We start from the raw sequence: 23,783 nt of genomic DNA on the forward strand, positions 1-23,783 counted from the left end.
CAAGTTGAGTCTGGTCAATGACACCTATGTCTTGAGAGGGCTCACCTAGAACTTCACCTTCCGATGGAACAGAAGGTACCAACACTCCCCATTCTGTCTTGGGAATGACAGTGATAGAAATGGTATGAGGCTCCTGAGTACTACTGTAATTAATAAATGCCAATCCTTCCACATCTGAAGTGTGTGCAAACTGGGAAAGAGTTGGTAAGGGCTTAGAGACATCCACACCTTCTTCATCCCAAGCGCTCCCTTCTATGGTTGCAGAAACAACTCTGCCCTCTGTGCTTGTAACAGGTGAAACTCTTTCTTCACTTGTAGTCTCTCTCACAGTTGACTTCTCTGCAACACCAACTGATGTAGTTGGCTGAAATCTAACTGTGAACTTCCGAAGGTCTGTTGTTTCTTCCTCAGTAAATTCCTCCAGTGGTTTTTGTGCACTATCTGGGATAAGAGTAAATTCATCTCTTCCATCTTCAGTAAAACTTGGGATTTCTTCATCTTTTCCACTAACTCCCATAGTTGTGTGTGCGGCAGGGGGCAGTTTCGGAGAAACTGTACGTTCTGTGGGCCCTAAGAGCTTTGATGTCATATTATCTTCGTCCCATGACCATTTTGATACGGTGACCACCTCCACATCTAAAGTACTGTGGGTCAAGTGCACAGTTGTTATACCTTCCCCAGACTTCGTAATATCTTCATAGCCTTCTGTTTCTGATCCAGCTGGAGCTGTAAAGTCTTCCACCGCCACTCTTGTTTCTGTTTCTGTTCTTTCTTTTTCTTCTGTCATTTCTATTTCTGGAGAGGGATAAATAACTGTGGATAACCCCTCAACTAATTTTTTATCAACAGAAAAAGGCAACAATTCTACTTCTGTATGTAGCTGTGTTGGGAAAGGTGTGACGGACACATACTGGTCAGAGATATTTTCAGTTATCCTACCATTCGTTTGTGTATCTTCCCAGCTCTCCATGGATGACGCTTCACTGTCAGGCAGTGTCACCGGAGAAACAGCAGTGGATACCGAGACTGAGTCTGCATGTTCTAGCGGAGTGGAGGCGATGTCCTCTGATGTCTTTGACACTGTAATGACTTCTGGAATTTGGCTAAATGTCAGGGTGCTTTGACTAGATCTATCTGTAAATGTTCTATTATCGCCCTCATCTTCTCCCAGAGTGAAACTATAATGATTTGTGGTCACTGATTCAGGAATACTGCTTACTGTTTTCTTTTCAGTTTTGGATTCCAGGACCATAGTTGTAGAAACAAATGGTGTTTCAGTTGCAGAGAACGCCATAGATGTTGTTACCAAGGGACCCACTTCTATCTGTTCAATTTGTGTAACTGATTCTCGTGTTTGTACATCTTCTATGACACCATCCCATGACTCAGTATCATGATGGGAGATGACAGCTGTTACTTGGGATACTTCTTCCTCAATTTTAGATAAGTCTGGCTTTTCAAGTGGTTCTGAAGTAAAAGGTGAGTAGTAGCTCATATCTAAAGGCTCCTTGGTCCTCCCAGCAGGTGTAGGTGACTCAGTGGCTACTCTATGTGTGAGAGATTGAGTTTGAACTGTGGCTTTCTGTTCAACATTGACTATATTTCCCACAGGCGGGAACTCTGTTGTAATGAGAGGTAACTCAGTGACTAAAGGGATGATTGGTGTAGTTCTGTCAGGTACCAGTTCCTTGGATAAACTGGGTGATGCAGTTTCTGCGAGGATATTCAGTTCGATGGTTGTAGCCTCTGATATATTCTGTTTAGCTAGAAAAATAATTTCAAAGAGTTGATTAGACAAGTCACTAATAAAATTGTTGTACGTCCAGTGTCTGTTAAATGCTGCTGTGTATTTTTTGGTGAGCCAAAGGTGTTTTGTGATGGAAGGGATTCTAAAAAGGATACTTAAATTAATCCAAAGACAGACCATTGAACATTTAATAGACACAAATTGATCACTTGTTTTGAATTGTAAGGGTTATAACTGCTTTTACCCATAGGTATGAATGACTGTCCTAGTGACTGTTAAGAAGATGAACATCATATAGCTTTAAGAAATGAAGTTCAAACAATATGAGTACAAAGTTAGAAAATAGTAGCTAGGTTTTATTTATCAGAAACTATAGCAACAATTTGAAGACTAGTAGAAGAACTTAGTGCAACTTTTCTGGAAGCTCCTGTACCCAACCTCTAGCTTTTTCCTTATTCCTTTGTGTCTCAGGGGAGAGGGAGTGCCTCAGATTGCAGAAAAACAAAAAGCCACATCAAATATAACTGAGTTACATATAAACTGTCACATTGTCCATAATGTGGAGGCTTTAATAAAAACAGGATATTAAACTTTTAATACTGCTCTTCTCTTCATTCCAGGTGTTGGACATTTGTCTTGGTCTCCCTTTCAACTCTGAAACCTTCTTTCCAATAAATTATAAAATGTTTCTGGCAGAGGCTGCTGTGCATTTGTTTTACTTCTACATTTTGCTCTATGTTCTACACACTATGTATGCAGCTTTTAAGAATGTGGGCTCCAAACTTACTTTAGCAGAAATCACAAAGGTAGAACAGGAAGTTAAGTACCTACATGATATATTTTAGATGTGTAATTCCAAACACTGCAAACAATCCTGAAAGATGGACTCAGGCAATAAAAAGTAACATGTTATCATAAAATGCTACATTATAATGCCTCCAGATTTACAGGAAAGATCTGGCTTGTTCAAAGAAATTTAAATTGTTTGAAAAAGAGACAGCATAGCAGACAAGAGATCTTCTCAACATAGGGAACATGCAGCAATCTAGCACACAAAGATTTTGCTTTTTAAAAAATTGTATTTTCAAAAATTAGAAACTTATTGCCTCTTAACTCAGAAGGAAGTGTTCCAAGAAAAACAGTGATCATTGTTTTGCTATATCCGGTATGATTTAATGCTAGTTGCAAGGGCAATGTCCCATCTCCCTGATAAAACCTGCGATCTATAGTATGTATCTCTTGTGTCTAAGTCCAAATAATCCTGAAAATAGGAGTCTTTGGAAAACAAAATTAGATACTTTTGAGTTCCATTTACTCCATCAAAACTTAATACTTCAGGCAGTGAATTGTTCTGCCTGATATAATGGTAAATGTAATGGTAAATGCATGTCATTTTCTACATTCGTACAATTCACTGAAGTACAACACAGAGTGAACTCTAGTGTGAACTACAGACTGAGTGACTATGATATGTGATGTGAGTTCTTCAATTGTAACAATATCACTGCCCTGGTCGGGGGAGGGTGACAATGGGGAAGCCTCTTCAGAAGTGGGGGCATGGTAGAAAAAAATTTAAGAAAAAAACTCAATGATAAAATAATGTGATTTTGTTCTAAATCAGATTAGTGGTTTCATAGGCGCCTTAATTTTTGTCTGGTATGAATTGTTAATTAGCTGTGGTCAACCCCGGACTACAATTTAAAGCCCAGAGTCATCCATCTTATAATGAGGACTTGGTGGTCATTTATGTCGTGGTGTATTTAAATATTCTTTCAAATCTGACACTATTTATCCTTTTATATTAAAACAAAACTAAATTTAAAAAAGAATTGGACTCTTAAAACATGATGGATAGCCTTTTCTTCCTTTTTAAAAGAAAATCATTTCCCCATTCATTTTCTGTAAAGTTTTGGTCTATTTTGATTGACATGAACAAGTTAAGGAACCAAAGTGTGGCTGGCTATTTTTTCTTTTAATTCAATTCTCTACCCTCTAAAATTCCACAACTGTTACCTCATTTAACTGCCAAGTATATTTTTCTTATAACTGAATTCTTTGGGGGAAATCGTAGAATGTACATACAGAGAAAGTTCCCATGGAAACATAATATAAACAGAATGCCATATATTAAAGAAAATTTAATCATATTTTTATTAATCAAAACAAGGAAGCTAAGTTTGCTTTTTCCCCATTAGTATGTCCATGGCTGACAAAATCAATTTAAAAGGAGGTGACACTGTATTAGGGCCAAACAGAGGGCCTGTGAATTGAGTCTTCTTATGTTCCAACTCACGGGCTGAGCTAGCAACTTTCTACAAAATTATGAAAGTATCTTTACATTGTTCTAAAAATGAAGGACTTCAATTTTAAAAACTAAATAACTATATGTCATTGTCAATGACTCCTGCCCTATTTTTTGAGTCTCCCTCTAGTTCCATTGCATAAGAAAGTGATAGCAAGATATCACAGACAATCTCCTTTACAAAGTCAGGATTTATACAACTTGGCTTTTAAAGACAAAAGTTGACAATAATTTTAGAGCCTTGTTCAAAAAATCTGTTTATAATTAAGTTAATTAATCTTACTATTTGAAATGAAAAACCTCAAACTTCCTTTTGGGGTTGGGAGGCATTTTTGTCAACTTAACAACTTAGTTCCACGATAATTCAGTAGATCTAATCATCTGTGACATTTGTTTCAACCATATCAAAAAAATTAAATGACTTTTTCAAACACAAGTACATCTACAAAGAGTTAAGAAGAAATATGACTATATTAATGATAACTATTATATAGGTGAAAACACAGCTCTAGATTATTCTACAAGTGTCCTTCCAGAGGGAACATAGAGAAGTTTTTGTTCTGGAAAACTACCAGTGTCCCTTCAACTTCATTATTAAGGAAGTCAACAAGAATCAGCACGCTTCTTTTCCCAAAAAAGCTCCCTCCCAATGTTTGCAGCTGCCTGCCACACAGATGTTTTATATCACTGTACTTATGTATTTTATATCCTGTTGACTATCTTGTCTGTGCTTCTGTTGTGAGACATGAGGCAGATTTTCCTAATAAAATAGAAAAGTCCTATTAGCAGCATGATAGTTGATTTAACTCATACCCATGCTGCTTATATTACGGAGAAATGACTAATTTCAAAATATTTCTTCTATATAAACTTTTTATATGTCAATGACTATGGACATGGGAATTCAAAAAATGGAGTGGATATTCAATAAGTTGATTGCGGGTTCAAAGTTGGGGAAAGAGTAAAGATTAAAACAATGGGATTCAAATTCAAGCTCAAAAACATTTTGCTAACAGTTTCAATAAACAGAAAATAACTTTAAAAAACCAATTAGGAAAGATAAATTTTGGTGCCAGTGGTTAAATTATGACCTAGGGCACAAAAAGATAATAAACAAACTGTCGGGTAGACTGGCAAGACAATTTTAAAAGTGAACAAATATGTCAGAAAGCTGGCATACGAGCTGGTGGGTCCTTATTTTGCTTTCTCTGGAACACTATTTCTAGTTCCAAGTTTAATCAAACAGAAGGATATAAAAAATAATGAGGGTTTAAAAGAAGATTACTCTGATGAGTAGAGATTTAGAAACTGGAATTTCTTCTTTCTCACTTTATTTTTGAGATAATATTTGGATTCCCCCATCAGGTATTGCCACTGTAGGGCACTTACCACCAAATCACCCATAGTCCAGCAAGAAATTGAAATTTCAAAACAAGGACATTGTTTTGGTGAGGAGATGCTGAAGGACAACTGAGCAATTGGGTTCAATAAGAGAAATGACTGTTATTTAGATTTTGATCTTCAACTTAAAAAAAAAGGCAGCTTAAACTCTAATGTAATGGATTTGTATAATTAGAAGCTCTCTGGGAACGAAAATAGGATTTGGAGAGGGCTTTTTAGAAAATATGCGCTTTCTCTTGGACCTCAATAATAATAAAAGAGGGGTCATCATGATTCTTGAGTGGCTTTAATTCATTTCAATATGGGATGTATGGATGAGCTTCCAAAGCCCAGTACAACTCTCTTTCACAGAAGTTGTTTAACTATGAGGTCAAAATAGAAATAACAGTTTACAATTGAGTTTAATTAACAAGGGAGAAACTTTGTTTTACAAAAACATTAATTTACTTGTTTTTCCAACCTATTTGATAGGAATAGATTCCAATTCCATTCATCACCAGTCATTAATGATTTTGTAGGGGAAAGGAAATGAGAGTAAAGGTGATATGTGGTATTGTTAATTCACCATGAAGTGGCTTTAAAAACATTTTCTGCATTTGGTGAAATAAATTCCTCTAATTGGGCCTCCCTGGTGATATAAGGGGTTAAGTCTCAGCACTATCCAGCTATCCAGCTATCCACAGCCACTGCAGCATGAGTTCAATCTCCAGCCAGGGAGCTACCCACATGGTGCAGCAGACCTCACCTGACTCGCCCGCTGCTCCCCTCAGCAGTGTATTTCAGTCGATCTGCCTGTTCTGTTCCCCACTCTGTCTCTGGTGAATCCTATCATGCCCTGTACCTCTGGCCTACACCCCAGTTCTTGTATGCATAAATAAATAAAATAAAAATAAATCTTTTAAAAAGTAAAAATAAATTCCTCTAATTAACCAACCTGCTGTACATTGTGATATCACTTTTAAAACTGTTCACATGGGGGGAAAAAAAACCCAAATTTGAGTTTGTTATATTTGTAAGATATAATATTCCAAGCTATAGAGGTTCAATGAAATAGGGGGAAAAAATGTACCTAAATTTTTAGACTCTTTCAGATTTTATGTACATTTTTTCTAGATGATTTTTCTGTTTGAATCTAGCTGCCTTATTTTTTCATATGTTTATGTAAATTTCTTATTTATATAAATAATTTAAAATACATTAGGAAGAAATTTTTGTGGCTACAGATGGGCTTTAAATATCACCCTCAAGGAGAAAAAAAACTAATTTGTGTAAAACTTATCAAGTGCCAGTTTTATAAAGCACAAGAAAATATTATCAAGCAAATAAGGCAAACTAAAAAATACCAGGATTTCCCTAATTTAACCTCTGTAACCCCTCCTTGCCACCACACACTAAAATCTGATTTTGTTCCTTAGTCATATCAGTCAGAAAACCTAAAACTGATTTTAGAGTTTGAACTTCTTGAAACCAGTTTTATGAGAATGTGACTTTAAAGAATTTATCTTTTTATGTGCAGGGATAATGTTTTTGCTATTTTTGCTGTTATTTGTTGTCCTGAAACCTATTAAGGCAGACTTTTGCTACAGGGCATAGGGACAAAAACTAGTATTTTTATTGGTTTTTTATGGCCAACTTGTATCAAACTAATACACAGCATGTGACTTTAACACTCAGAAAGCTGAGCCCGAGAGGAGATGCCCGGCAGTTTGCTTAGCTACGAGATGGCAGAACTTGACGCCACAACTTCCAGTTGCACTAACAACTATTTGCTGACTCTCCAGACAATCCCAGCTCTGTGTCCTTTTGGCTAATGAAGAATGCTTGTGTATTACCCTTTTGAAGCTAATTATATACTAAGTTAGTGTATGTTCTACTTACTTTAGTTACATATTTCTATAACTAGAAATACTAGAAATAGTAAAAAAATTCACTATCTTGAACATATTTCAAGATCATCAAATAGTCTAGGAGATCTTTGTTTAGCTGGCACAATACTGAACTTACAATGAATATCACAATGAGACTCCAGATTTATTTGCTTGTTAAGCATTCTATAAGCATGAGGCTGTATCACGTTACTAGGTTTGCTAAATAACTCAAGAACATCTGAAAAATTAAAATAACTATATCATAAAGATTCAGAAGTGTTACTTAAGACCAATTTTTAAGTAACAAACCTAGCTGAAGAAAACCTATGCACATTATACTGTGTTAAGAAATACATTGTATTTCAATGTGATCTTAGAGAATTAGCCCTAAGAAAGCACATATTTTCATTATTTGAAATAAGTGGAAATTTAGTAATTTTTAGCTGTAAATTAAACTTTATGATTCTCCAAGTCAGCTCCAAGTACTCACCTGCAACTCTTGAAATTGAAGTTCTCCACCATTTCAAAGAAAATAATACCAAATGAAGATGAAATAAACAGAATGCAGGAATTTAACTCAGTCACAGCAGCCCTGGTATTATGGCAACACCAATCTAATTACTTTGAAGGACTGCAGTCAATATAATATAGCTACTTGGAACTATGTTCTGTGGTTCTAGGTGCAGCGGGCCTAAAACTTTAACCTGACATTTCCTTACCTCTTCCGAAAAAACCATTTGCCAAACTCCCTGTAATTTGAACCATCTCCCTGTTATTCTGTTAACTTGCTTTTAAAAGTTACTGAACTTTTTCCATTCCGTGCACACACTGCAAGACACAGAATCCATTCCAACAGCTAGTTGAACATCAATGCATGCCTTCGAAGTACTTTTTTTTTAATCTGCAATTTTTAAAAAGGAATCAAACACTTACTTTTAAAGCAGTAGGCATCAAATCTGCTATCAGGGGGAGGGAAGCCTGTCTGGTTCTCAAAACGATACAGGGTTCTCACCCCAAGTAAACCACCTCCACACTGGGCCCTGGCCACAGTCACAGGGTGGCGAACGCTGGCGTCTGACAGCCACCCGTAGTTACACTGGTCATAGCCATTCCTCCAGGCCGCGTGCAGCTCGCCCACCGTCGCCAGCCGGCCATCCTGGTTTTCACATGCCTCTTCAGCCTCCTCAAAGGTGAATTTGTTGGGAGCAGTGATGTGGACTACATCACCTGGAATAAGAGGAAAAACACCCTGTTTTATTACTCCACCTTTCCTGTTCATGGCTGGAGGGAGGAGGCAAGTAATAGTTTTTCACATGATGAGGTAGCAGCTTCTGGTTCTTTGAAGCTGAAAATGTAGTGGTTACTAATTTTATTACTATTAGAAAAAACACACACCAGGAAAGTTCCATTTTCTATACATCTATATGCTTAGTCACAGACGCAGCCTTTTGATCATAGTTATAATACGTTCTTTAAAATGTAGACTCACTTTTCCAAGTGATTGTTTAGATGACTGTCCAGGCAATGGACATACTTAGTAACATTCATTCATTCAACATTCATTCATGTTGGAACAGGAAGGTTGTATTGAATTATCCCGAAGGTTATTTTGCTTTGCTTAACCTAAAATTAAATAGTAATTCTCTGATCCTCTCTCTCAGATATCATTACCTTTAAAATGGATTAACTGCCATCAAGCAAACAAACAAACAAACAAACAAAGGAAACCTCTGGCCTTGGGGAAAAGAAAGGGTGGAAGCAGAATAGAATATTGTTCCCTGCCTTCCTGTCTATGACACAGGGTGGCCACAACAGCTAAGCAGATCAGGGCTGCAGAAGGTCAGGGCTGAAAGTGGATGGGGCCTGTACCAGCTCCCGCTCCACCAGCCAAAGGGACACTTTCCCCTGAGAAGGGACACCATTTTTTTATTGGCTCTGCCCAGGATGAAGACCTTTTGCAACCTCTCTGCCCAAAGGGGGCATTTTTCTTTCTAATACAAAGACACCAGATGTGCTAATGGGGAATCTTAAGAGTTTCAAAAGAATTTTATATTTGCTTATTCACTAACATAGAAAAGCTGGACAATTACTCTATTCATCAACAGACCCAAGTAGTAGAAAGTATATTCATTATCATTTAATGTTCACAATGAAGCACTCTAGAAATGACAGTGTTTAAGTGGGATTTTACTTGGGTAACTAAATAATAATCTGCTGAAATCAATTCAATTCAAATTAAATGATAGTTTCCCATGTAAGCATAAGTGGCTAAAAGAGGCAGAATTAGAGAATGCCTAAGCAAACATACCAGGCAGGAGGAGGACTATAAAATGAGATAGAGAGAAAGCTGAAATATTGACAGCACACAATTGGAGAGGCTATCCTGTTTCCTTGTTTCTGCAGCTGCTCTTTGATTCTGTGACATATAAGACAACTGGGGCTCAAGTGCTTTCTTGGTTCAGATCTTCACCTGAATTCACTCCAGATATAAGAAGCCACTGTTTAAATGAAATAGAGCCATTACTCTCTCGATGTGTGATGGCTTTAGAAATCAGTCATGGGAAAAATGGCTAAATCACACGTATCAACTTTTCTCACTATAAATCTAAAATTGCTATTGACAAAACTAGGCCAAATCTCAAGAGCTATTAGAAGAAGAGACAGGAAAATGAGTTTTAAACTGACTGATAAAAGTGAGGTTGAGGTGTGAATAGGTAGGTTTTTGTCCTTAATTATTCATGCTGGCAAAGGACTGCCAATCCAATATACATTGTAAGAGCAGATATTTCCCTCCAACTCCTGTAACTTTCCTTCCTTGGCAATTTTTAAAACATAAGCATCGCAGTACCAGCTGCTTAGTACTTTGCATTTAATAAACAGTGTTAAATAAGTTCTTAAAAACAAGAGACTCTTTTCCTTCTTTTTTTTCCCCAAGCAGCACATAAACTAAAGCTCACTCTGTGGCAGACCTTGGGGCAGCTGCTCTCCACAGCAGGCCATCACCTCACCTATGCAGTTGGCCCAGAACTACCCGCAAAGGGCAGACAAGAGACTGTTGCCCTGACTAGCCTAACTCACCTCACTATTAAAGTTGAACCAGGCCTGAAGGGAATGCAAGTGTGAAACAGGGCAGCAAGCCAATATTTCTCCCTCCAAGGTGAAACCACAGGTTTGTTATTACAGCTGGAATATCCTTTTTGTTGCCTTCCTTTCCTGCTTTGTGAGGCAAAACTTGAGGCAAAACTACTGTTCCTCTTCAGTAACAAGAGTGATCAGTCAACCAGAACAGGATAAAGAAATATGATTGTTTAAGCAAAACTTCACTTCTCCAAATTGCAAAGCTAGACTAAATGTTGAGGGAAATCAACTTCTCCAAATATGGCAGGACCAAAGGCCTAAAAAAGAAAATTAATGAGAAAATTTCATGGTTTACTGGCTTCCCTGTTGTAAACAGCAAATGTGTTTGGGGTATTACAGAAAAGAAAGCTTTCAGAAAGTGCTGGCAGGTTAAAGAGGATTTCCTTATTATTATTAAATAAGTAAAGATAAAAAATGATTCTTATGGAAACGTTAAATCTGACATATCAAAAAATCAATTATTTAATTCATTTCTTTAGAGGGCACAACTTTCATCTAACTACTCAATAAGCATGAAATAATTAATGATTTTACTTTTCTGGTTAAATTTTGTTATAACCAAGGTCACCAATTTTCCTTTCCTTTTGCATATATGATTTATTCTATTATTGAAAAAAAATTTTAAACATACCTAATGAGACATTACCATTAGATTTCATGTAACTCAAGTGCAAAAGGGGAGATTTAGTTGGGTTTACTTTAAGATGAGAATTGAAGAAAAAATTCATAAACAATGTGTGATCTGTCTTATATGGCATAACTGATGTTTATCAAGGGAAATGGAAACAACTTAAATGCCTCTTGATAGAGGATTGGATCTTGAAGATGTGGCATATCCACACAATGGAATATTACCCAGGTATAAGGAGAGAAAAAATGTTGCCTTTTACAGCAAAAGGGAAGAAGGTCAAGGGAATTACATGTAGTAAAACAAGTCAGTTATTGGACATTTACACAGTGGATGATTTAACAACGCAAAACACCTATAAAGACTAGAGGACACTAACAAATGACATTTCTCAGGTTAATAGGGAGGGGATAGGGGGAAAGAAGGTGTAAGGGATGGTGATGAGGAGAAAGAACTAAAATTCAAAAAGAATGAAAATAAACAGAAGTCACCTAACAGGTTTCAATTCTGCAAGACTTCTCAAAGTATAATATTAGTATTATTATTTATTGGGAGACCCCACAAGGGAGTTATGATTTATTTGCTAAACCAATTGACCAGAGAATCCTTTCCATCCTAGAACACAAATGAATGAATCTGTTTCATGGGACAGTTGGCAAAATGCTACTTTAGAGACATGTATGTTTCTATCAAGAAGAGGAATCTCAATTGATCCATAACAAATACAACTTGGCATTAATTTTCTGGTAGCCTGTGTGTCACCCCACTAACCACATAGAATCAAAGCAGGAGCCAAAAGTCTAACAAGGACACAAAGCAAAGGGCATATGAAGTCCATTGTCCCCCATGACAGAGGCAAAAGATTCCAAGTGAGCCAAGGGCGCTAGAACTGAGTAGAAGTACCTGATGAGATGTCTACGGTGGTATTAAGCCAAACACAGGAGCTCATTTCCTAAAAAGAAGTGCATTGTGCAAGAATAAACCAACTACAGCAGATAAAAGCAGCAGATTTTCTCCTTAATAATAAGCAGCAGGAGCAAGTTGTTCTGTCCTATATGACACAGAAAATGCAAATTCTAGGTTAAACAATGGCCACTTTTACGCTGAGAAAAGCAGTCAAGAGGTAAAGATTTTCTATTGATCTATTCTATTGATCTACTGATATATAGAAAGATTTTCTATATTGATCTATTTCAGTTTTTAAGGGCATAGTGATGAATTATTTACAGGTCAAATTATTTATTCTGAACTATAGCATTAGTCACTAATGACTGTAATGTAATTAGACAGAAATTAAGTCTTGGTCAGTAATATAACTCTAGGGTTGGTCCAAAAATGTATGGTCATAAAAGAATGCATCAAGAGATAAAATCTATAGTCTAGAGGCAAAGCCAAAGAACCAAAGGACCAAGAGAAAGAGAAAGTAAACATGGAGACTCAAACATCTAACTCCATACCTTTGCTTAGCTTCTCTCTCTCAACCACACTTAGTTGGTCATATTATGTGCCACTGAGTGTATCTTAAAGGCAACTTTTGGCCTCTATGTCAGTAATACAAGTTCCTTCCAGTTTTTATCACAGTACTAACATCAGAACCAGAACAAGAAAGCAGAGTAGGGGAAAAGAACAAAAATGCCCATTTTATTTGCATAGATCAAGGCTGTGTTCTAGTTCTACCCTGACTATTTGTGGCTGAATATCTATAGATTTACTGGATACTTGTCCTCCTAGAAGGCAAGCATCACTTTTTTAAGCTTACAATGATTCCACTGTTACATTTCAAAGGCAACCTCCTCAAAGCAGTTACTTCCACAGGACACTTATTATTCATGTGACTACAGGAAGATTTGGATTATGTTTCCAAATGTTATCTAGCTATGAGAGAATATTTCATTTTTCTCTAATTAAGGAGAGCAAATGAATTGTCAGAAATGAAATAGGCAAAATCTTATTTATACAAAATGATGCATTTGTTAAGATTAAAATTAAAATTAATTATGCAAGTAAGATTTCATGGAAGTGTAAACACATGCATTCATATTAATATACAAACAAAATATACAGAAGAGAAGCATCCATACATAAGATGCTTTGAATATTCATATGGAAAACATACACACAATATCTTTGAATTTTTTCTATTATTTTAACTTTCCAGGGATGTTCTAAAAGAAATTGAAAGTCATTGCTGGTGATACTAATATCAGGTGACACACCACAAACATCTAATCATGGGAATTAAGAAAAATAATCCTTGGACAACTAATTGCATGAGACTCCCAGAAAATTAAACCTTGCATGTTTATTTTTCGCACTTCCGATTGCTAACTGGAACAGATACTTCTTGGAAGACTCAAAAATGACACATTCTGAAATGACAGGCAGTGATGAAAACATTAAAAATGACCCAACAGTGTTCAAAACTCGCCCTTATGCCTAGGAATCATTCAGAAAAATATTCACGAGCCGAGGTCAAGAGCAAACTCTCTCTTTCCTATTGATAATTTGTTGCCACCACTGAGGTGAAAAGAGGAATACTTACCAGCAGATCACAGGTGATTATTTAACTCTTTCCTCAACTGCAGCTGATGGACAACTCTCTATAGTAGCGAAAGGTGACAATCTCATCAATTCTCCAGTTGGGTATATTTGCTGGGTGGTTTGAATGAATGTTTATGTTTCTTTTAATTATTTATGTTCATAATCATTCTGCCTTAAACTGTCCAACCTGAAAATCAGTTCTTGTAAGCTACTCATGGTTTCCTCTGTTCATTTGTGAACATAAGTCCCCATGTTTTTCACTGTAAGGAAGTTCAAGATTTAGAAATAGTTTGACATTTTCTTATAATTGGGGTCAAATGATATAGAAGTAAAAATATATGCAAAAGTAGATACGATGTGTAAGTTGGAAGTAGTCATATAAAATGTGTTTCCAAATGCCCTCACAATAAAACCACTAGTAATGTAGGTGATAAAAATAATTCAACATAATTATTATTAGCTTTAAAGTTTTGACTTTTCAGATTTCTCAGAAGAGGTTTCACTTCTCCCTCTTCCCCACCCCTCTTTTTCTTTCTCTCTCCTTTCTCTCTCCTGTGTACACAAGATTAAAACAAAGAACAAAGGCCAATTCTCATAATCTTCTGGGTCATGACATTATTCAGCTATATATGTTTGATTAGTAGTTAAAATATGCTACCTCATAATATTTTAAAGGCCAATATTTGTAGATAATTAGAAAGCATGTCAATTCCCTTAGATTTGATCCTTTACCCTGCACAGAGACAAACCTTCTGATGACATTGACCAGAAAACCTCAAGGGCTGCCAAGTTATCTTCATTTCATTTCAGAATCAGAACTAGTGTTAGTGGAGCAATGTTTCTAATGTGGAAGCCTGATGAGACTGGAACCAGGTCAACACCTTTCAAATTTCTCACTTGTCTTAGGCTAAAGTAGAGGCATAATGTGGCCTAAATAACAGACCTTAGGTTTTGAAAAATTTAACCTGTAATTAATTATTAGAGAATTCTCCTCTAACTCTGTGATAGTCAACTAACATTCTTTAAGTTACACAATGCCCATGGGAAAAGGAAGTCACATAATCAACAATGTTCTACCATACAAGATTTCATGTATGTCAATTTGAAGAGTTTAAAGACACAAGAAGGCTCGCTAAAATTTAAACAGATTTTTTTATGGTTTCAGGATGTCAGATCTCATTCTTTCCTATTGACAGAGCAGTGAGATTTTAATTAGAATGAGAAAGCATTCTAAAAAATTTCTGGGTGTCTGAATCTTCAAAATACGCAAGAGATTGAATGTGTTATTTGGTTTGACAGGCACAGTATGACTGCGGGTCCTCACAGGAGGACCAGCCTAGTTTTGTTTTGTCTTTTATTTGCATAGCCAAGAGGTAAGTGGCCACTGTATTTCCAAAGAAGCTCTTTTGATTCAGAACTCTGGAGGCCTGGATATTAAAAACCTTAAAGCAAATAATTGTCACATGTTTCAAAGGGTTTATATCAAGACATTTCTATTTATTATAAGTAAAATTATGATGTGAAGTGATGATATATAGACAATCCTAAGGATTCTGTTTACAATCTGCTTATTCGTTATCGGAACTAACTAGCAAAGTTTTAGGATACAGGATACAAGGTTAATGTCTAAAAAATCAATTGCATTTCTACTCTAATTGGAACAAAGGAGATGACTGGCAAAGGATAAAAGTGAACTTTCAGTAGTGAACTTAATGTAGCATATTTATTTTCAATGATACATGCATGAAACTTTTATAATGTTATAAGCAATATTACTTTAAAAATAGAGAATTATATAAAGAAAATCTCATTTATATTTGCATCAAAAAATAACATATAGTCTAAATTTTACAAAAGTTTTATAAAATTTATAATCAGAAAGCTATAAAACATTGTAGAAAGAAATTTTTAAAAAAACTTCTAAAAATAACAGCAAAGCCTTCCACATTCATGGGTCAGAAGATTTAATACTGTTAAGATGGCAATACACTTCAAATTGACCTAGAGACTCAGTGCACTTTCTATCATAATTCCTCCTACCCACTTTGTAGACATTGGCAGTGATCATCAACTCGTATGGGAACTCAAGTGACACAGAAGAGCTAAAATAATTTGAAAAAGAATACAGAGGTCTTAACCTTTCCAATTCCAAAATTTGATGAAAAACATTAGAAAACAAGATAATGTGGTACTGACATAAGCAGGGACATACAGATCAATGGAAAAGAGAGTCCAGAAGTAAACCCACATGTCTATGATCAATTGATTTCAACAAGGTATCAAAACCATAACATGGGGAAAAAGAATCTTTTCAACAAATGCTGCTAGCACAATGGAATTTCCACATGCAAAAGAATGAACTGGGATGTTTTCATTATATGATAAATAGAAATTAACTCAAAACAGATCAAAACCAAAGTAAAACTTAAAACTAATAAAACTCTTAGAGAAACTCTATGAATGTGAGCAACAAGGGAACATCATCACTAATATCTCACATTATAATTAACATGTAAGAATTTACAGTGGAGAGAAGCCTTAGGTCTGTAGAAATATGGGAAAGATCAGTAAATTCCAGGACTTAGTTGACACATCAGAATTCATACCTGGGGGAAACCCTATGACAGCATCTTATGTGGGGACACCTGCACTTTCTCTTCTCGCCTTAATATAAGAATACACAGTACAGAGAGGCTCTGTTGATATTAAGAATGTAAGAAAGAGTGTAGTTGATATTCTGTCCTTATTGATCATTTTTAAAATTGAGGTTTAAAGAAACTTTATGCTTAAATAAGTACCTTTCTTATTCCACAAGCTCTCATATGCATGTGTGAAGTAACATAGGATTTGAATTTAAGATTATGCGGTATGACCTGTATTCTGTCTCTTCAAAACTCATGGTAAAGACCAAGCCTGTAACACCATGGAATGTGTCCATATTTGAAGATTAGTGATTTAAGGAGAGGATTTGGAGATAAAGGGTTTTAAGGAGATCTTTAGCATGGAACTCTCATTCAATACTAGTGGTGACCTAATTAGTAGTTAAAAGACATGGGGGTATAGGCACACATAGGAAGAAAAAAAAACATGTAAAAACACCATAAGATGATGATCTGTAAGCCAAGGAAAGAGCCCACTAATTCTTCAAGAAAACCAACCCTTTTGGTCATCGATTTTGGATGTCTGACCCTCAGAAATATGAGCAAATAAATGTCTGTGGTTTAGGCCACCAAAAAAAAAAAAAACAAAAGCAAAACAAAACAAACCCTGTAAAACTCTTAGAAGAAAACACACAAGTAAGTCTTCCTGACTAGAGATTTGGCAATGTTTTCTTAGCTAGGTCACCAAAAACACAAACAAGCAAAGCAGAAGTAGATAAATTATGCTTCAACAAAATTTAAAAAAATTTGCTTCAACAAGTTCGGTCAGGACAGGATAAGCCAACTGACAGAATAGGAGAACATATTTGCAAATAATATATTTAAAAAGGCACTTGAATCTAAAGTATATTACCTTATAACTCAGTAACAAAAAAAAACAAATGACTCAATTAAAAGTGTGCAGTTTCTGAATAGATGTTGGCAGAAGGCCAAAGAACACAAGAAAAGTTGCTCAACACCATTAGTCATCAGGAAAACACAAATCAAAACCATAATGAGATATCACTGCATATGCATTAGGATGGCTATAATGAAAATGTCAGATAAAAACAAGAGTTGGCAAAAATGCAAAGGATTGGGACTTAAACATATTGCAGGTGAGAATTTGAAATGGAAAAGTTCAGGAGCAACTTAAAAAGTGGAAAATAGTCACCGTTTAATCCAGCAATTCAAATTATTGTAAACCAACCAGTAATGCAATCTTTACTCAAATAAGAATATAAGAATTAGATCATTTTTCATGTGAGAAATCAGAGATTTGGGGATGCTGAGAGAGCATTTTGCATATTCAGGTTCATAATGCTGCCTGTTTCTCCGCTGGGGTTCTTTGGGGGTTCTGAGAGTTTACTGAAGTGGAACAAGAAGGAGGGTATATCCACCCACTTAAGCTCTCTGTGCCTCAGTTACCTTATGTGTGAAAATGAGGGTTTTCAGAAAATACCTGATAAGGTTTTCATGAGGATTGGTCACATAATAATGCAACCATAAAATAAAGGGTGCCTATCCCTACCCCAGCCCTCAAGCTAGCTCACAGCCAACCTATTAAAGTCACTGTATTAAATAGGGGTGTCATTTTCCAGAGGTGCTGCCAGTGGTGCCTTCTTCAGTGACTCAGACCACTCAAATACTTAAAAAAAACAATTCCGAGTTCAGGCTCAAACCCACTACCTAAGTATGTTAATGATATTATATGAGAAGCCAAAAGCTTCTTATATAATGATCAAAGATTCTGTGAGTTCTACAGAGACTAAAAATGTTCCGCATCCTCGAGCACCCTTAGGAGGGTCTATGATCCAGAATCAGTATTTTAATCACATGGTGCACCACAGTCTGCAGGAAGCTTTTGCAGCTGATTTGGGACTTTTTAATGGAATAAGCCCAGTAAAGACACACATTACTAATTCTTTAATAATCCCCACAAGTGAAATATTTTGTACAATTACCTACTGTAATTCTATTAACTTAAATGTCAATCTGAGACTCTCCAGGAAGGAGAGACCTGATTTTGGTGTGAAGTTTCCCAAAAGCTAGAGCTAAGCCTTGCTCAAAGATCTGCTTAATGATTTTCAGATCTTTACCTAAATTTTTAAATTTTCATATGTAAAGGAGCTCAGGAGACAACAAAAAGAAAGGTTAATTTGATTCTAGTTCAGATACGAAATGACATAGAGGCATTAGACCAATCACAGAGATGACATAGTTATGCAGGAATTTGACGCAAGGAAGCACTTGGAAAAACCTTATAATTTGTGAATAAGTACAAAGAAACCAATCCCAGAGAAGGCCACTGGGTAGAACAGCAAAAAAAGGAAAGTTACTGTGAGATTCTGGGAAGGAGAAAGGAATTATTTGTAACAGGCACCACAGAAAAAGTGAGAGGAGAAACTCAAAGAAGAATAGTAGGCTCACCCTGATAGATTAAAGGCAAAAAACCAAATCCTCAGAAAACTTGATGAGCAAGCAAAGCATTTTTTCCTCTACATATTATAGAAATGGAAGGGTGATAAAGCAATCTGTGGGAGGGACAAAATTTAAAGAAATACTGCATTACCCCTAAGTTTTTCTGGAGTAACTATTATGTGTCTATTATTAAATCAGTCCTTCATTGCAATAGGGAGAGCTATCAAAGATGTTTATGGCCTTATCGCGATGACTTTACAGAAGTTTTGCAGAAACAAAACTAGTAGATAACATCTGATATTTGATAACAATGAAGCAACCAAAGAACAAACTAACACCAAATATGTAGAATTAACTCTGCACAAAGTGGAGTTCAGAGTCAGAAAAACTCAAGATAAGCAGGATGAGCAGGGTTAGGAAACCGCAGGATGGGCTCTTGGAAGCAATGAGGTGTCAGGCACAGGGAAGAGCAGATGTTGGAAAGATGAAGGGTGCGGGTTCTCTGAGAAGACAAAAAGAAACTGCAGACAGGAGCGAGCATGGGGACTATGGAGGCTGGAGCAGGTCACTGCAGACAGTTTTGAGGTGCTTTGAAGCAGAGTGCGCTTGAGGAGAAAGGCAAGAGAAAGCCGACGCACAATGTCATGTTGGGTAACAACATGGTCATGGTTAGATTTTAAGTGTTCTAATGGTTATAAAACAGGCTCCTTGAAGATTTGTTAAAGGCATGGAACTCCTTGTGAGAATTAAAACCAGACAGGAGACACAAAAATGACTCACTAAGCTAGAAATCTGGGTATGGGATTCAGAAGAATGTTCATGGCTAGACATACAAAACTAGAAATTATCACTTTCATCTTTCTTTTTTTTGTTGTCGTTCTTTCGGTATATTTTGCCTTGGTCATTTATTTTGTCTTACAATTTGCATAGCAGAAAACAAAAATAAATGAGGTGAACTGATAGGAAATTGGAACAATGAAAAATTGGGAAGCAAGTAGAATAGTGAGGAGGGCTGAGAAGTGTGTTCTGCAAGAGACAAGTGTGAAACAAGGGAGCAGACTGGACACCTATAGTTTGAGGTTTAATTCATGAATAACTCATATGTCCAATTCAATTTATGGAGCACTAATTATGTGCCCAAAACCTTGGGGGATAGACACACCTCTTCTTTCCCAGAGCCCACATCAAATAGGAGAGAGAGGGGAAAGCAAAAATTTGCGGAAGTCTGATCATCACAATTGTATATTCAAGATTCAAAGATAGTAAAGGTGAGAAAGATCAATGAGGACTTGGGAAGGAGTTTTGAGAAAAACGAGAGAACCCATTGTATACACCCCCTCAAGGGCTAGGAGGCTGTGTGAAAAGTCAGAGAATTGGAATGGCAGGGTGGTCAGTTATTCCAGGTGAAGAAAAAGCCAAAGGTAGTGACATAAAATACAGACCATCAAAGAACAGGATGAGGTCCCCAAGGTTGTCCAGGTAAAAGGGACAAGAAACTCTTGCTCAATTGTCTGCCACTTCTGGAGATAAGACTGCAAGCATTGCCTCATTTGCAAGGAAACAAAGATGGTCAGCCATCAAAGAAAATAGTCTGACCTCACCTGCAACACTCTCATTTATCTGCAGAGAGAATTAAACCCCTATGACTAGAGACTATTTTCTTAGATGAACCTGCCACTGAAATAAATTGTCTATTCAGTTCACTTAGATTTGATTCCTTTAAAAGTTTGAATTTTTAAACTAAAATATTTACATTGTATTCTATTTTTTCTGTCACTCTCTTATTTAGGATTTTTTTTCTTTGCTATAGATTTATTTGGATACATATACTTCCTGCCAAACTGCCAGTTTTTAGCACAGAAATATATTGCCCAAAAGCACTTGCAGATATAGTTAAATCCTTCAGAGGTAAAGTGAACACATGTATGTGTCCATGGCCTTCTATGGGGAGTCAGAGGCCAGATAATTCCTGAACATTGTGTTCAAAAAGGTAATGTAGTCAGAGGATAAAATTATTTCAAACAATTTGGGAAGGATAATATGGAAATTCTTATTTTGCCACAGTGTTATTTTTAATTATTTGCTAACGTTCAGGCATTAAGTTCCACTCATATTCAAAATGCCACCCTTCTTTGTAAAGTGACCATTATAGCTGTTATAATCACCACCTTAGAAAAGATTCAGATGACCCTGCCAGCTGGCTGGATCTAGAACAATTATTTGAATTTTATATAGAAACACATATGTCACAATAAATAAAACATTATAAAACAAGAAATGAAAAAAATATATAGGTTAACCTAGTGTCAACTAAATAGCTTTAATGATAAATAACTAAATTAAAACAGAAAATTAATTGTCTCCTTAGCTAGGTTTCATCTTCTACCTATTTCATTTTCTTCAGACCATGTGGATAATATGGCTTTGATCTAAAGTAATTGCAACTTAGTTCATAATTCCTATGAATGTGCTTTGTTATACATATTACATTAATACCTTTAAATTTTCACTGCTCTTTCTCTCTCTCTCTCATACACACACACACACACACACACACACACAGAGCTTCCCCATAGGTAATTATTATACCTATGAATATAGCAATGAACATCTATTATGAGGAATTTCAGCTTACCTCCAAAATATCTTTTTATCAATGTGACACTTGAAAAACCAGATGTAATTTTATATAGCCAACTTTCCACAAGAATTTTTATAAATTCATAGTTTAGCCAACGGTTTTTACTTCAAAGGGAGGCCATATACTCCCAAAATGCGGGAGAGACATCTTACAAGAATGGTCTTGTGATCTTCCTTTTATATCAACTCTATAAAAGGTCTCTTTAACCCCTTGGCATCCAATTTCAAGCCCAGAGAGAAAAAATCAGTGTGTTAAGATTTGCTAATTCTTCCCAGGGACAACAAACAAGGAGGAAAAAGTTTTTTTTGTTTTTTGTTTTGTTTTTTTTTTAATGTCATTGTAAACATAGTAAATATGCTCCAGACTTGCAAAGTTTCTTCTATGAGACAAATAAAGGATTTGTTACTCTATGGACAGAAATGTCAGCCAGTGTTACAGAATATTTATATAGCTTTTTTATCTTTCTCTTTTTAGGTGCTAAAACAAAAAATTTCATATTCTACTGCTTTGATATAAATATCTCAACTAAAATTACACTTTACAAGTTTTTAGTCATCAAATAGGTGGAACATTCATCCCAAATAACTATATAAAACACAGTTGGAGGGCCTGCCTGGTGGCGCAAGGGTTTAAGCTCAGCACTATGAAGCTATTGCCAGGCACTGCAGCACCAGTTTGACCCCCAGCCAGAGCTAACTCACATGGCACAGCAGACCTCTCCTGTCTCTCCAGCTGCTCCCCTCAGCTGTGTATTTCAGTAGATCTGCCTGTTTTGCTCCCCACCCTGTCTCTGATGAATCCTCTCACTTCCCACACCTCTGGCCTTATCCTTACCCCAGTTCTTGTATGCATAGCTAAATAATTAAAAAAAAAAAAAAACCACACCTTGGTTTATACTGGGCCAGATACTGGGTTGACAAAGTTGCCGCAGAAGGGATAATGGCATTAATGGAGAAGAGACCTCCTAAAAGACTGGTGTCTCCTTCCTCATGGTGGGCGATGCCCAGAGCTACTCTTCTAACAGGTCAATTCTCCAAACACCAATTTGATGCTCTAAGCTTCTGGGGGAGAGAGGAGGCCCTCCCAAGGGAATAGTTGACTAGGGATCCCTGTCAGGACTTTCACCCCAAGACATATCAAAAGTGGGTCTAACAGTATTAATAGAGGGCGTGGAGTTTCTGGAACTTCTACAGAATTAAAACATCCTCTGGGCTTGAAAGAATTCTTTTAAAGTTAGAAATATGTAGCCTTAGAAAGTAAGGTTTTGGTAGTTTCATCACAATCGGACAAGAACAGACACACAGAGGGGTTGCTATACTCTCCTGTGACACTGTGGGTACATACGGCTGGCTTTCCTTCAGTGAGGCTGCCTTGTAATGCTTCTTCAGATTAGAATTTGAATTTGTACCCGAAAGTCACCATTTCCATTAAATTTGGTAAAGATATTTTAGGTAATTAGATCTTTTATATATTTTTTCAAAAACTGTCTGGTTCAGTTCCAAGGTTACCACCATTCCAGAAATGTTTATTGATATCACTAAGAGATAGTATTCTAAATTAAAACAACAATGTTAAACAAGTTCCATCTTAGTGAATTTGGATACAGGTTTCTATCTCACTAAAATAGTCAAATTTATTTCCTAGAATGAGATCAACCTACCAACCATTTCCTCTTCTGTAAAACAAAAAACCAATTAAATTTAAAGGATGGAATTTAGAGCTATCTATATCTATCTTTCTATATATCTCAAATATAAACCATAGCTTGGAAATTATATGTTCTCCTTTTGTCCATTTATAAAAATTGAAATTGTTAATATTAGTTTCAATTTGGGTTTGGAAAATACATTTACCAGTCTGATATGATAATTATGATAAGAATGTGAAGATGCTAGAGAATGACACTGAAGCAGCCTTTCTATAAGGCTGGACTTCCTATTCAAATTTAATCTGAGCATAAGGAAAATATAAACTGCTTACTTTCTAGCTTTCAATCTCAGAGGGTGTGTATTCAAGACATAGAATCACAGAATTTTAATGTTAGAAAAGGACCATGGAATTACCTTGTCTGATCTCCTCACTTTACATGTCAGAAAATTGAGGCCATTCTTTATATGCACATGCTGCCAAAACTAAAATTATAACTCAACTCACTACTTCTGTGAACACATTTAGGTTTTGAAGATGCCTGTTAGTACAAATGAAACCCCTTTTCAAAAGACTCAAAAATTTCTATTCCATGTGTCTTATAATAAATCTGAATTGTGTATCACTTAAGTAATGTCACCACTACTGAACTCAAACTTTTCTTTAAGAACCTATAACTTGAGTGAGAAATGATTATGCCATATGTTTTTTAAATACCTAAAGGACTTTGACAACTATTGCTATATTTAACATACAAATATTGGTTAGGAGAATAATTGCTCAGAATATTAGTGTGTCAAAGTAAACACA

General features: G+C 36.0%; 1 protein-coding gene across 1 annotated transcript in view; it reads right to left on the reverse strand.

Annotated features, from left to right (window-relative positions):
• Positions 1–23,783, reverse strand: part of VCAN (versican) — a gene marked incomplete at both ends in the record, with an annotated part of 91,274 nt that overhangs the window by 56,275 nt on the left and 11,216 nt on the right. Inside the window, one exon of the mRNA XM_084232926.1 lies at positions 8,252–8,545. Within this exon, the coding sequence (XP_084089052.1) occupies positions 8,252–8,545 (294 nt within the window). The remainder of the gene's footprint in view (positions 1–8,251; positions 8,546–23,783) is intronic.

Source organism: Talpa europaea, assembly GCF_964194135.1.
Source record: "Talpa europaea genome assembly, chromosome: 5".
NCBI classification, from domain to species: Eukaryota; Metazoa; Chordata; class Mammalia; order Eulipotyphla; family Talpidae; genus Talpa; species Talpa europaea.